Here is a 15,622-nt window from a genome sequence, read left to right on the forward strand (position 1 = left end):
TCTGCAGACAAGCAGAACAACAACATTTCTTCTTGGAGACCAGTCCGTGGTAAAGACAGAGAAACGGTGTGCACGCACACATGCAATTTCTATAGACAGACAACACACACGGCGTACAAATGTCCCCTCATTCAAGTGAATGGAAACTGTTGATGCGTGGCCAGTTTGTGTTTCGCACTCAAGCGAAAAGTAATAGCAGTCCCAGAGTGTTTTTTTTTTTTAGCAGCCCAGCTGTACACAGGAATATTTGCTATATTTTAAAAACACACAGCCGCGGCCCGGCCTCGCTGTTCTGAGAGCGAGAGGCACAGCAAATCATTTGTGACCCAGTACTTTTTGTGACGCTGGCTCTCCCGGTGTGTTGGAGGTGTGTGATGAATGAGATCCTCTAATACAAGGAGACATTTCGGTGGCATGTAATTTTAAATCCTCATATCGTGGCAACAAAGTGCACAAGTTAAGGTCTAGTGAATATTCTCATCAGTAATTACACCCTGGGCCTATGTATAATAAATTCACTGAATCATATGCCAAAGCAGCAACATCCTCAACAAATACTCCAGAGAATTGTTGTTTTTTATTCATAGTCTCATGTGGACGATTGACATTCACCGTGACCCTTAAATGCACATCTCCCTCTTTTAGATTAAAATTAAGTCTAAGGCTGCATCCGACTGGAATAATTCATGACGTTGACTTACTGTACATCACTTTGTTTCGTGTTGATAAACGGGAATATGCTTGTTTTTCTTATTGTTGTTGTTGTTGTTTAACAACATGGTGTGTGGGTGACCAATGTGATACCAATATCATACCCTCGAGTATATCTACCGATACTAACATGAGTGTGATACAGTCATTTTACAGCCTTTAAACTACAAAGCTGTGCCATTCCAAGCTATTTCAAAGACATAATTCTCCAACTGTGCAACAAATATCCTTCTCCCATAAAGAAAACATGACTTTGCGAAAATGCTGTTGTACAGAGAAGAGTGTGATAGGATGTTTTTTATACTCCATTTTTATGTTATTTGTATATCCATGTATTTATTGTTTGTCTTGTGTTTGTGGAGCACCTTGCAAAAACGATACTGCATCTCATACATTTCCAAATGAACATACATGCCGGTGGTCTTTGCCCTGTTTGATTTATCGTTTTATGCATTTAGATAAACTTTGTCCTCTTTTTTTGGATGGATGTATCGACTAATCCAAGGCTCCACAACAAAGCCAGCAGGGTGCAGACAAGAGCTTTGTGTAAAATAGAATCTTTATCAAAAATCACATTTGTCCTAGACTTTTACACTTAACTCCGTGTGAAGCATTTTTCCAGTTTGTTGAGCTCCTCCTGATTCCCAGACTCCATCAGTATATGCACAGGGATGAGGTGGGAGATGCTGTTTGTGTGTGTGTGTGTGTGTGTGTGTGTGTTTCTCCTAACACAACCGTGTCAGATTTGGAAATGTGACGTTCATAATCCTCACTCGTGCACAGACAGAGGGGAAAGAAAAGTGGGTGTATGCACTCTAGTTGTGTTGTGCTGTGCTGTGCTGTGCTGTGTGGCTCCACTACAGTGCTTCAGTTGAGATGAGCTCACGCGGGCGATGCGCACAGCGTCGCTCTCTGCCAATGTGAGAAGGCGCAATAAGGACGGCGAGCAGCAGGCTGGAAGGCAGCGGGAAGAGTGTGGATGCCTCAGTGCAAACGCGGCTGGTTTGTTTTCCCTCACAACTCAAACTAAGCAGAGAGACGCGTAAAGGGTCGTGCGCACATTCGGTTCTCGGTGGAAAGACTCAGTTTGTCTGGATGGAAGAAAATCCACTCCTGTGTCGCCGACTGGACTGGACTGGACTGGACTTGTGGCTGATGAGAAGAAGCCCACTTTAAGAAACACACTGGTGCTCGTTTTTCCCCCTTCTTTTCTTTCCCTTTGTTTTTTTTTTTTAATTTTTATTTATTTTTTTATCCTCCTCCACCACCTGCTTCATAAAATGTCAGGATTCCGTCCGTCCAGTTCAAGCCAGGCTGCTCATTTGGAAGGACGCCAGACCTCCATCCACTTAAATCTGCAAGTTCAGTCCAATAAATTGTGACATTGTCTGTCAGCTTTGGAATAAGAAATCGATACGCGAGAAAAGGAACGCGGGATTCTTCCGGAATTTTAACGATCTGTTTCACCTCCCGCACACACACACACACACACACACGCACACGCACACCATCGTCCTTATAAATATGCGATTCGGTTGGATTAGGTTGTTTTGGTCCAGCTTCACGCTTTTGCAGCTGGACCGGCGCCGCTGATAGTGACTGATTATTGCCGTTGATTTTTTTGTCAATGCAAGACTCGCGGTGGAAACATGTCTGTCCACTTCTTTGAGAGGATCACTGCTATCAGAGATGGCATTTTGGTCCAGCACTTCGGTTTTCACCACTAAAGTGCCCCGGAAAGTCTTATTCATGTTCACCCTCTCCCTCTCTGTCACTTACTTGTTCTACAGCTTGATGAGCTGCTACAACTCGCTGCAGTTCCCCCTGCAAGAGAACTACGTGTATCAAGGCAGGCTGGTGACGGAGGAGACAACTTTTGTGACATTGAGGGAGAAACTTTACTCCGCTTCGCAGGGCTTCACCGAGTTCACCGAGGCGGAGAGGAGCACCGCGGTCTCCACCGTGAAGGATCATAATGCCGAGGCCGAACAGAGGACAGTGGAGTGGATTAGGACGCAGGCGGCTCCCACTAATTCGGCGGCTTTGGCGGCAGCGTATCACACCACCGCGCTGGAGAGGGAGCACCAGGAATTCAGCACCACGGACAGCGAACTCAGGGTGAACTGCACTTCGGATTACGGAGAGAAGAAACTTCCCCAAGCCATCATCATCGGCGTGAAGAAAGGAGGGACCAGAGCCTTGCTGGAGGCGCTCAGGGTTCACCCGGACGTCAGAGCCGTTGGAAATGAGCCACATTTCTTTGACAGGAACTACGAGAAAGGGCTGGACTGGTACAGGTGAGTTACCGTGTCAAGGGTTGCTGCTGTTTTTATTTTTACGCGCAATGTTGTGGTTTTTTTTTTGTTACGTCTCTGGTCACCATTTGCCAGGGCATGTGTGAGGAATTTGGGTTTTCATTACCGCGTCCCTGTGATAATTAAGCTCGCACAGTTTAAAAAAATCCAACTTCCTTAAAGAAAGAGCTTTAATCCATCGGAGTGAGGCTCATTCTTATCTCAGGGTTGTCAACGTTGATGTACAGTATATCGATGTGCAATCTCGTGAGTTTCCAAGTCAGTATTGCTGCAGCTCCAAAAAAAATAAATAAATATTCCCCATTTTCTCCACTTTAAACAAACCATTTTCGAAAATCAGATGTTCATACATACTGACACAAATCATACCAAATGACAGTGTGCGAAATCATGGCAACATTAATAAAAAAAAAAAGAAATTGATGAACGTGATCAAAATGTGCTGAACATCCTATTGTGCATTACACAATTGGATCATATAAAATCCTCATGTTCTAAAATCACAGATTCAGTGCACTGAATCCCATGTGAAGGTGAGGGAAATGGAGAAGAAACTGCACCACAGGTCTGTCTCTTAGTTAGTGGTCATCGAGGTCTGTCGCACAAGCAATAGTTGAAGGAAGACTGGTCATTAAACAAAGCTGCAGTTTGTTCTGGTGCACACAGACACACCAGGGAGTGTAAATATGTGTATTTATTTTTATCTAATAAACATGCACCATGTTTTCTGCAGCGGTAACAAAGGAATGCACACCACTCTGTGAGGCAGAAAAAAAGATGGCAAGATAAGATCATGCACTTCTTTTTATTTACTTTTTATCAGACCGCTTATGTTGCTCATGAAAACTACTACACTAGAACTTACTTATGTGGATTTGTAACAGTGATGTTCCATTCTGTATTTTCTAAAATAACTTCCCCCCCCTCACACTCTCTGCTGCTCATGTGGTTCCCCAGGGAGTGTGAATTGTTTACACCAGTTTCTTCTGTGTGTGTGTGTGTGTGTGTGAGTCGGGTTGACTTTCACTTTAAGTCCAGGTTTATTGGCCGGAGAGCAACCTGTATATCTTTGCCATGTTTATGGGAGCGAAAAAAAAAAGAAAAAGAAAATCAATTTAAGTGTTCATCCATGGTCAGTCGGTCATGGCTCAGTTAGGCGTTGCTCTCGCATAATGATGTTTGACCAGGGGAATTCAAAATTTTCTAATGGAGTCAATGAGCTGTTGAGAATGAGTGACTGGCGGAGTCAAAGTCCCTTCTGTTTCCTCAGCACAAGCGGGTGTGTTACGCCGGTGTTTGGGTTGTGGAGCATCTGCTTTCATCTCGCTGCATAGACATGGGAGCTCTCGGCTGTTAATTTAGCCTGTGTTAATGCAAGCTGTTTCATTATGCTCACGGTGAAAGGCTCATTAGACAGGAGTATGACATGTTTACATAAATAATAATAGAAAGTGTGCTTGTGTGTTTTCGGCGCCCGTGAGCCAAACAAATCCCAAAAAGAAGCTTCATTTTATGTCCTGTGCACAATACTCACCTCACAATGGTGCATTCAAGTATCATTTCCCCCTAATAACTGACTAGATTCTGGCTAGTTTTCACGATCAGAGGGACGTAAAATTCAAAAATAACCTCTCCTTTTGATTCCAGAAAGTGATGTCTATATATATATATATAAAAAAAAATCACTCACACCACATTTGTGTTTGTTTGTTTATAAATGATGCATTTTACTGCACCACTCTCTCTCTCTCTCTCTTCTGTTTGCCTGTGCTGCTCTGGCTAATGTGCACTTAATGGAAGGGAAAGTGTTCAACCATTTGCCTGCAGGTGAATGAGACCAATAAACTAATAACAACGTGATTCATAAATTCGTATCAACATCGTGCGAGTACTCAAAGAGCCCTATAAATCATATTCACCGTGTCTCATGTGGTGTAGTCTTGTATAGAGATAATTGACTTTTTGCCATCAGGTTTAGCGACTGGGAAAGAGTTGGGATTATGTGTTTGTGGTTTGCAGATGTAATACATTCATTCTTTCTGTTGCAGTATTCTGTGGTTAAAGATAGGGTCGGGTCTGTCAGGGTGAACACGGACAAAAAACAAAACAAAAACAAGCTATTTTCCAATTTCATCGTGAACATGTATGAATCACCTTGGACCTTTTAACGCCACGTTTTCATTCCAGACCAAACCACATAGGAAAATGCGACTCTTTGTAAAGGTGGACTCTGTCCATACGTCACCTTTCAAGCTGCTTTAAAGCACCATTTGAAGCACTTAACCCCAAACATTGTTGCGTCAGTGTGTGTTTGTGTATGGTTGAATGGCATGGAGGTGACGTGTCTTGTCGAAGGACCCTCACACTCTGAGTCTGGAGGTGCTGGGGGATTGAACAATTGATGTTCGTCCACCAGGCGTCGAAAATGGACAGACTCTGCCTGCTGAGCCACAGTTGTCCCCGAGGAGTCGTATTGTCGACACCTTTTGCTGACACACACATCACAAAAGATCAGGTCCTTCAAGGTTGTGGTCTTTATCCTGGCAAAATGTGAGGAATGGTCAAACATCAGAAAACGAGAAAGGAAACGTGTGCGCTGGTTATTTTGCAGCAGCAGATGCTGAAGTTAGCGGAAATAAATGATTTATGTGCAAAGGCTTTAAGTCCACACACGATAACAATAATAATGATGATAATTAAAATTAATTGAGTTGATTTTCTCCGCTCTGTCGATTGGTCATGGGTGAATATATTCATGAAAATATCAGAATGGATTTTATTTGCCCTAGCTACAGCAAAATGTGTATTTTTTTTCTGATGTGCTGAACCCGGAACTGTTGTTCAGTATGTTACCTAAAAAAACAACAAAATACATCTTGGTCTAGGATTGACAAAACATTGTTTTTAATTACAATGTTGGAAAGTGGATTTTGTTCATTTAAAAATATAATATCCCCAAAAGTTCTACTTCCACGTGAAAAGTAGCACAATTCTGTTTTTGTACTCTTGCAGCGTCTCCATACGAGAATATTTACCAGTTACCATCATCTCAAGAAAAAAAGCATGTCAGTTATTTTCCAAAACTTTTCCTGCCAGTCCTCCAAAAGTTAAATTTACAGAAAACAGAGCCTGTGTGAAAACACAGCAAGGAAATCCAGCACACATCTAAAATTCACATCAGGATTCCGGGATGAATGTGGGTCTGTAGTACGAGCCTCCACAGACTGGCCCAGATGGGTGATTGGTGCTTCCTTCCTTTTTAGCACTCTTGGACAGTTTCTCCAGTGTGTTTTGGGCTTACTTGAACAAGCAATTAGCAATGTAGTGCCATCATTACTGTACACAGAGGACCTTCAGCCAAATGGCGCTTCTAATGTTGCCTCTATTTCTGAGCAGAGAGGATGAGCCACCACCACCACCACCACGGAGGATTTATCTTATCTGTTCTCTTGAGCCTGCAAACGCGCCGCACGACCTGGATGGACGACCGTTTGACGCACGGCGTCCGATCCCGCAACTGTTACTGCAGCTCTGTGCCAATGTCCGTGCACTTTGAGGGAAAGCTAATGTGCCTCATAAATTCTGCTAAAGAACATCATTGATTATCAGTCATAGAGGAAGATTTATATCTTTTGGTGGATGAGCGTCCTCAGCAGGAATTCGCGCTCGTTATGGAGCGGGTCTAATGAGGGCTTATTACTGGACGTCGACCGCTTGGTATTTTCAGCACCGCTGCAAAATGCCAAACAAATGATGTTTACGTTAGTGGCAACGATTGTGGTTTTTAACAGAGCAACCAAACCTGTCCAGAAAAAATGTTAGTTGATGGGGGGGGCTTAAGAACACAGAGCCGTTCATAAAGGGTTAATTACAAAATGGGAAACCTTATATTTTTTCCCAACACTTTGAAGTTAGTGGAAGATTAATAGTGGCAGTTATCTGCCTTCAACCACGGTAAAAATAACACCCTTTGGAAAAGTGTCAGACTGTCTGTTTCAGATTAATTCAGGTTGAAAGCATGTGTGCGGCGAGATCAAATAATACAGCGGGAGGCTGGAGGTTTCTCAGCTGTCGACGCTCAATAGAATTCTGCACTGCATTGACCATGTGAGTCGGTAAAGTGGGAACAGTTGTGTCTCTGTTTCATGCAACGAGAATGGCCTTCACGCCTACACTACCTGGTATAGAACAAACGATGCGCGTGAAAATAAGTAGTAAATATGACACACAAGTAATTTGCTCAAGAATTGTTCGATTTCAGGTATAAAAAGCGAAGATTTAAATTAAAAGGGTTTATGTTTGGGATTAGAGTTAGGGTTGGGCTATGGAGTGTGTTATGAAAATGGAAACTGATTTAAAATCCAACTTGACTCTCAACTACACAACTGTGTTGTGCAGAACATGAAAACAAACAAACGTATGAATATTATATACATTGTGTGTATAAAAGAAATAACTGTACTTCAAATAACTGTGACTGAGATACTCTGAGGTAGCACGAGTGTAGATCAATGGAGGGGAACCATGTTCCTATTAAGGTCCATTTCAATTCTTTTAACATCCTTTGAGGGCCATACTGAATTATTAAACACACATATCACAATAACATCTCTCGCGCGACAGCTGGAAGTGCTTCTCCTTGCTAAGGCATCCGATGGCAGTGATGGTGACGGCGGCAATATTTGCAGATGGGTTTTGGCCAAATAGAACTTCATGTTTTGGTCGTGACGACAAAAAACTGTGTCTCTTTTGTGTCAAACTCAACAGGAATCCATTGAGAGCGCGTTGAGAATGATGAGTTAAGTGATGTTTGGTTGTTTAATCACATAAAATCACTCAGCTCCACTGAACGGTCATGCTTTCATTACAGCTCCTCCAGTTTAGTTGCACGTTTTATGTTTTTTTTTTTAGGCGTTGGCCTTTGTCGTCATCGTTGGCATGTCCCTGCAAACTCCACTCGTAGACTTGTCTTTTTCTTTGACGAAAAAAATAACCCCTTCATGCAGAAACAGGACATTTTGCAACGGTTTCTCTCTTCTCGATGACTCTGAAGGACATTTTATTGCACTATTATGCTATTTTCTTTTGTCACAGGAAAAAAAAAAAATATAATACCACAGCTGCAACATGTTTTATGGTTTTGAGTAGCTTTTCTTTTATGAATTGTCTTACAGGCCAAGTCAAAGTGTCTCATGGGCTGTATTTGGCCAGAGGTTCCCAGCCCCCTGGTGTAGAACCTCTATATTAAAAGGCTGGTGACTATTCTAAATAACCCATCGCTCTGTCAGCTTATCGCTAACACACAACAGCTGCCACCTTCTGCGACACCAAATTTCACTACACACTGAGCGGATTTATTGCCAAGATCACCTGTTTATGAGGTGACTACATCATTAATCAAAATCATAGCCTCACAGTTGGTACGTGGATAACCTGGAAATTAAAGCACATTTTAAAAAAACACAAAGCAACAGCAGCTCATTATCTAAAGGCCTTCATCAAAATCCTGTATGTTTACCAGCAGTAAAAAACTAAATTAGATGCAGTAAAAACAAACCTGGAAAGATTATGGGGGAAACGTGTCAACAAGGCTTGCATTCATATTTTCCCCCGGATCTCCTGGAAACCTGTTTAAAAACACGAGATAAATCAGCCAACTGTGAACCAGAAGCAAAGTATTCCTGGGGTTTGCTAGCTCTAATATCTCTGTGTTATTAAAATGGCACTTTAACCCCCCCTCCATGCAATAAAAGCTGAGGGGATGTGCCTATAAATCTCTGGGAGTAGTGTTCTTACCCTTTCAGTGCTATGCGTCCCTAAGCTGAGAAACGAGATAGCCTCCAGCTCCAGGGTGATTACTCCCTACAGACATTGTTTTTATTCCAGCTCACACCGAAACTTTTGTTTTAGTGTGATCTCGTATGAAGGATGCCACATAATGAGATTTACAATTTCCAAGGACTTTTATCTTTGCATGAGTCATAATCTGGTCTAATCTAATCAATCGATCTCTAACAACTAATTCAAAACTTGGGCCATGCATTAATGTGAGTTCACATCTCACTGTATTTCAAAGAAGATTCATTTTCTGCAATGTACTGTGAAAAAAAATATGACAAAAATCTCCTTTGTCATATTAAAATCTATTCAGTGTTATTGCATCATGTCTGATTGAGCCTTTGTTGGACACTGAAGGAACAGTGTGTACTGCAGCACCGGCCGTAGTGTACCTGCAACCTTGAGTTGTAAGACGGTACCCAGTGAGAGTCGGTAGGTAATTGAGACAGGGATCCACTGCTGAAACCGTCAACAGCAGAAAGTCTAAATCCGGAGTTTATCCTTTGTTTAGCCTCACTTTCCCTCTCTCAGCTCCTCCGTGGGCAGCTTAGCCTTCTGACTCCCGCCACCTGACTGTGACTCCACTCAGTGGGGAGACGGGAGAGAGCAAGGTGGGCCAGATCCCCGAGTAGGCATGATGCCATCCCTTCCAGCTGGGGCTTGTGTGCCGCCGCTGCTGCAGTGCCTCCCTGTCCTGCTCCTTCCCAACAAACATGGCAGAATCTGCCTCGGCCTGATAAGACCGCGCCAAGACTCACAAGGACGCACCTCTGAGTGCCGTGATGCCAGTGCCGCAGTTGTGGAATTAAACTTTTTAATTAGCAGCACAGCCCCTGCGCCGTCAAGAGAGTGGACCGCTTCACTTAGGTCTCTCTCATTGCCCAGCCTCTTTCCACTTGATTAAAATCCCAAGCATCGCGGCGCTCTGAGTTTCCAGCCACCACAGGAGCAATCATGTTTATTTCTTGTTTGAAAATCTCTTTAGATGCAGCATCGCACAGGAAAATGACTTATTATATCCCACAGCTCGCGAGGGGAGCCTTTCACTCTATCTCACAAAAACATGCGCGCACACACACCTTATAAATCAATGTATCGAACAAGGAGGGCTACTACACTTTCATATTATCCCTGTTCACCCTCTTGAATCAACAATACAATGGAGCCATCTGGTAAGAAGACTCCTTGTTAAAAGCCTATTGTCTGTGAATGTCCAGCACACAGCTGATTGTCACAGGTACTGGTCAAGTACCCGTGAGTGCTTGTGCAATCTCGAAGTGCACAGCTCTACATATTCCAGACGCAGTGATGTGTCTCAGTGTTGCCATGTTGAGTGGAGGAGCTAACGTCCATGCACAACAGGTTTAACAAGGGTTTGAATAATGCTACGATTGAAGCATATCCTACACCTCTGCACACCACACACTTAAAAAAATAAATAAATAATAATAATAATAGCATGCAGAGACTACAGGTGGTGTATAATGCATAATAATATAATATTGCACTGAGAATAGATGGTGCAGTACCAGTGAATTGCTTGTGTTAAGTAAAAACTCTTCAAGCTGTATTAAAGAATCTTGTTTTTAGATTTGCCCACTTGATACACTACATACAATTCCTTTGTAATCATCGTTTGTCACTTTATGGTATTGTTTTCATTTTTAAACGGCACTCGGCGTCTGTAATAAAATCGGAATAGAGCTGAGTTGAATTAGTAAGAGAGACAGTTAATGGTATTTGCAATGCAGTCATTTATACATCATTGCATCACGTTACATTGATCGCTGTGATTGTCTTTGTAGTGTAAGTTTTGTCTTCAGTGGAAACCGGTTCAATATTCCAGGGGCCTTCCCCTCCACATGTTGGTGCCTCAGGTCAGACATTAATTAGAAACGCAGTGGGGACTGACCTTTTCCATTACAATGTTTTAAAAAACAGTTTTCACACTTGATTTATTTATTTTTTTCCTGTTTTTGATCTTTAATCGGCTTCTGGGCTTTTCAAAAATGGGAGAAATAGCCTATTATCTAGTTTCCTGTCGAGAATTAGGCCTCGATGGAACGGTTAAAGCACAGCTTAGCATTAAGATGGTAAACTGAATGAAATGGGTCTGTTTATTCGCCTGGCATTGTAGTGGCAATGTCACAAATAAGGTTTTTTTTATACCTTTTTGTTGATGTTGAATGAACTAATTACGGTATGCAAATTGGTCTGTGTGGTTCCTCACGTACCATTGGAGCAGATGGGCGGAGTCTCAGGAGGACCGGACAGCGATTGGTGCGGCCACGGAACCAGAAGTTGCCTCACGCCCACCGGAAGAGGATAAGAAGCCGGCTCCCAGTCCACACCGGGCGCCTCTGAGAGTCAGAGCGCCTCATGCTGCGTTGAGAATTGTGACCTTGTGTTTGAGGATAGTCTCGAGTAATGCTGAGTGGCATGTTATTGAAGGTTGGGTTTACTAGAACTTGGGTTTAGGGCCGTAGAAGTTAAAAAGTGATTCTGTCTGCACGTAGGATTCATTTGTTGTGTTTAGAGACACTAGGCTGAGATGCTGTTGCCCCTTGTAATTTATGTTTGTTTTGTTGTATAGTGAATTTGAGTTATTTATTTTATTTCCTTTTTCAGTTGATTCTTGTTTTATTTGAACAGCATCCTCTGCCCTTTTTCTCTTTGCCTTTTCGTAGCTTATTATCAACTCCTGTGTTAAATATATATATATATTTTTTTACCACATGCCTCCTTGGTTTTATGTTGCTGGGACGTAACAGTTGAGATTAAAAAGTGTGTAAACTGATTTTCGGATGTGCTGGGAGGTTGATTTTTTTTATTTTTTTTGAATTTTTGCGAGAGTCAGACAAAGTTTTTTGAGCCTTCACGCTCACAAAAGGGCCAACCCATAAGGATTGAGTTTTGAAGTTGTTGGCCATTTAGTTTTGTGTGATCAAAGGAGACCCTATTTGGAGAGTGGGGGTGAAAAAGTCTCCCAAAGTGAGTCGGATCATTTTTTCAAGACTTACATACAAACTCAGTGGAGTTACCCCAGATTTTGTCTGATGTTCCACTCTCTTCTAAGTTGCTGCACCAGGTAAATGTGGGTGGAGCTGCTCTTCGTTTGCAGGTCTGTTTGGAGCGTGAACAATTATGACCTCCATTAATCAAGGTCCTTAAGTACCTTGATTAATAGTACTTCAATCTATTTTTACAAACATACTTATGCGTAGTGTATTCAATGTTGGTCAGTAAACCTTCTGAAATGTTAGTAATTCAATGTAGGATTTGCTGTATGGATCGCCCCCATTGCCCGTTATGCACCATCAAAACAACCTTTATCATTTGAAGGTCAAAATCCTACCTCGTGTTGCTTTAACACAAGAGCTGGTTTACATGAGCATTTACTGAAAACAACCTTTGTACAGATCGCCTGCAGAAAAGAAAATGTAAATAACTCCCGATCCGATGTTTAATTATTTAAAACTCAGGTGAGCCCTCGACTCGGTTGTAACAAATGCAGCTACAGCACTGCAGCGACTGTATCTCGTCACTGCTAATGAGTGTAACCATTACAACGCTGTTCTCCTGGTTTGATATTTTCTGCAGCAAAGATCCCAATAAAGGCCCATCAACACCAGCTGCAGAGCCAAGTGTTGAATTACCTTTCGGGAGTTTTTTTTTTTTTTTTAATCCCACTATTTCCCCTTTGTTTTGCCGGGAATAGAGAGACTCATCCTTTTTTCATTGCATTTCAGGATTACAGATTGGCTTGATCTGTATTGTAACACGAGAATTATGGGAGGGAGTAATACCGTTCTATCCATTTTGCACGTAGAGGAGAGAAAAAAACTCTGTAGTTAATGGGTATAGCCAATTTCATCCTGCCTTTGGTCCTGCTCAGAATTCATGTGCATTCCTCCTCTTTGTCTTCCTCACTCTCACACACATTCATCTCTTTCTCTTTCTCTTCTGCCCTGCTGCAGTTGTGGTCTGATGCTTTCAAGCAGAAGTCTATTTTACTTATGGTTAGAATTTAATTCACAGGTTTTTTTTTTTCCTGACATTCTTTTCTTTCATTGCCGTGGAGTGGCCATGGGTTATGTTCTGCCATCAAGGCTCATATCCACTTTATTTCTGTGTCCATCAAAAGGCGCGCGCACAATTCAGAGCAGCGTTTCCCCGTCACTGTCGCCGAGATGGAAGGGATGACGTTTGTGTTTTTGTTGCGCACGACATGGATGGGGAAAGAAAGACGTTGCTTCATCTGTTAAATTATTTATTCTAGGCCCCCTGAAATAAAGTATAAGCTGAAGTCATTTCATGCCCCTAAAAAAAAGATAATTTGCATGCAACAGAATTGCCGCTGGTCTGCACGAACAATGATTCCGTGCGAGAGAACACTGCTTTAAAGATTATTATTTATTTATTTATTTATTTAAATCTCTGCAAATAAGACTATACCCTGGGACAAATACGCATGTCAATCATACTTGTCAAGATTCCAATTTCCTTTCCTCATCTCCTGGAGCGCTTATGCCGTTGGTTTTCCTTATTGGCTGCGAGGGATGTGGTCTCATGGCACCAGCTGATGCATTTGTTCAGTCAAAGAGAAAACCCTGGCAGGAACGGTCAAGATACTGGGGGCTGCTGGGAGTACGTTTCAAATTTGTGTCCATGAGCTGATTGCTGAGTCTATAGTGTGCTGTGCTGAGGAATGGGGAGAATAAAACGGTCAGGTTTTCCCACTAGTACAAGCAACATTATCATATCAGCATTACAGAGTAGATATATGCAGTATGTAGACACACCTCAGCCATTTATCACCCTTTTTTCTACTTAAATTACCTTTTCTTCTTTTTGAATCTTTAAAACCAATACTGTCAAACAACGTGAAAGACTAAATTCAATTACGGCTGCGTGATGTGTTGACGCTGCGGAGGTGTGAGCTAATTCTACTGTTGACACCCATGAGTCAGTGTCACAAAACAAAGACAAACGCACTCATTGGCTTCCAGGAAGTTGTTTGCTGTAATTGTCCCGTCGCCTTTGAAGTTGCTCATTGCTTTATGTTGTTTACTTATTCATGCGCCTTCTCTCCCCTCAAAATTACCGTGGGGTATTCCGTTCGAATAATTTTAGCACAGTGTGAGCGCAGTGTTAGATGTGCAAAGTGCGCTCAGCACACGTCGCGCATACGGTGCTGTTGAGATGCTGCTGGGGCTGACTGGCGCTTTGGAAAAGAAAATTCAATCATTAAAATCTTGATTTCACAACCGCGATAAGAACACTGTACTTTCTGCCACGGGCACTTTCAGTGTGTTCGGGTTTGAAACAAGTGATTAACACAAGCTGTGGCATTTGTCAAACTCCTGTGACACTTGGATTAAGCCAGTGAAATGCAAAAAAAAAAAAAAGAGCTGTTTTAGGGATTATGCTAATTGCTGTATGAGAAAGTGATTGTTTTTCTGGGATAATTTGGATTACAGAGTAGAGATTAAGCGGAGAGTCGACGTGTTCCGCCTTTATAAGAAGCGTCAACCATAAAGCCAACTCCTCCCTTGCGGGGGCTTTTTGATATATGTGATATGCATATGCAGCACCTGTACACACACACACACACACACACCACACTTTCTCCGTTTGAATTACTCCTCGGAATTCAGTGTTGCCCCAGGGATGATGGAGAGAAATTAGTTTGCACCGTCACAGCCTCTTTTCATTTTGCTAAAGCCAATGTTCACAAATCAGGTTTACCCAAGAAATCGTCCCTAAAACATATAACCCAAACTTCTTTTTTGGGAGCAGGTATTTGCAGAAATGGAATCACACATTTGAACTCACATATAAGACTTGATATTGTGTTTTTATGTCGCGTTTTCAGCTCCGTTTGCTTTCTTAAACTCCAGTGGCTTTGTTTTCCCTTCCGGAATCAAACTTTATCTTCTCACTGAATGTGCCACATTTTTCATAATGTCGTTGGGTTTCTTCAGCGCTCATGTTGGCCCAAAAGAAACGGACTTTTAGCCCCCCTATATCAAAGTGGGAATGTTTCTGGAGAGGACTGTTATCTGTGAAGCCATTGCACTGGAGCGTAAAAGCAGCATGACTCCTGTTGTCCACAGTTAACCCTATGATGGACTGGCCAACTGTCCAGGGTGTACCCCACCTATCGCCCTATGTCAGCTGAGATTGGCACAGTAGAAGATGGAGCGTCCATTCATTCTTAAAGACACATTATGTCATTTCTACATTTAGGGGTCTGTCCGACAAACAATATAAGACCTAATTTCATGCACTGAACTGAAGCATGCAATTGAAGCAGCATGGAATCATGGGAATTGTTGTCCAGGGAAAGCTTTCGCAGCAGAATGTGCAACAAACGGAAAATGAGTAGTCGTGATCCATTTGTGATAAAACGATCGAACAAAATATGTAAAAGGAACTTTATTGTCATACAACTGATATTGAAAGGTCAGATGGAGGGTTGATCAGAGCCGCCGCGACCAGACACAGACCACACTCTTGCTGTCAGGCAACAGTGCTAACCACTGCTCCACAGCCACCTAGACTTGGCTAATTTTTCTTAGATGCTCAATTTTAGACATTTTAAGCAGAAATGTTACTAGTATCATTTCTAGAGTTGCATTCTGACTCATCGGAAAAACAATCCAACAGTTTCTGAAAGCTGAGAAGTTGCACGTCAAAGCCAACATTGTGGTAATTACGGTAAAAATCACTTTTATGGTTAAAATAAGCAGGATATT

At 42.2% G+C, this 15,622-nt stretch overlaps 1 protein-coding gene across 1 annotated transcript in view; it reads left to right on the forward strand.

Annotated features, from left to right (window-relative positions):
* The first annotated feature begins 1,950 nt into the window (after nt 1-1,950).
* Nucleotides 1,951-15,622, forward strand: part of hs3st4 (heparan sulfate (glucosamine) 3-O-sulfotransferase 4) — a 93,277-nt gene continuing 79,605 nt past the window's right edge. The window contains exon 1 of the mRNA XM_044051719.1: nt 1,951-3,008. Coding sequence (XP_043907654.1) covers nt 2,401-3,008 — 608 coding nt within the window. The 5' untranslated portion in view covers nt 1,951-2,400. The remainder of the gene's footprint in view (nt 3,009-15,622) is intronic.

The sequence above is a fragment of the Solea senegalensis genome, linkage group LG19, assembly GCF_019176455.1.
Source record: "Solea senegalensis isolate Sse05_10M linkage group LG19, IFAPA_SoseM_1, whole genome shotgun sequence".
Lineage (NCBI taxonomy): Eukaryota > Metazoa > Chordata > Actinopteri > Pleuronectiformes > Soleidae > Solea > Solea senegalensis.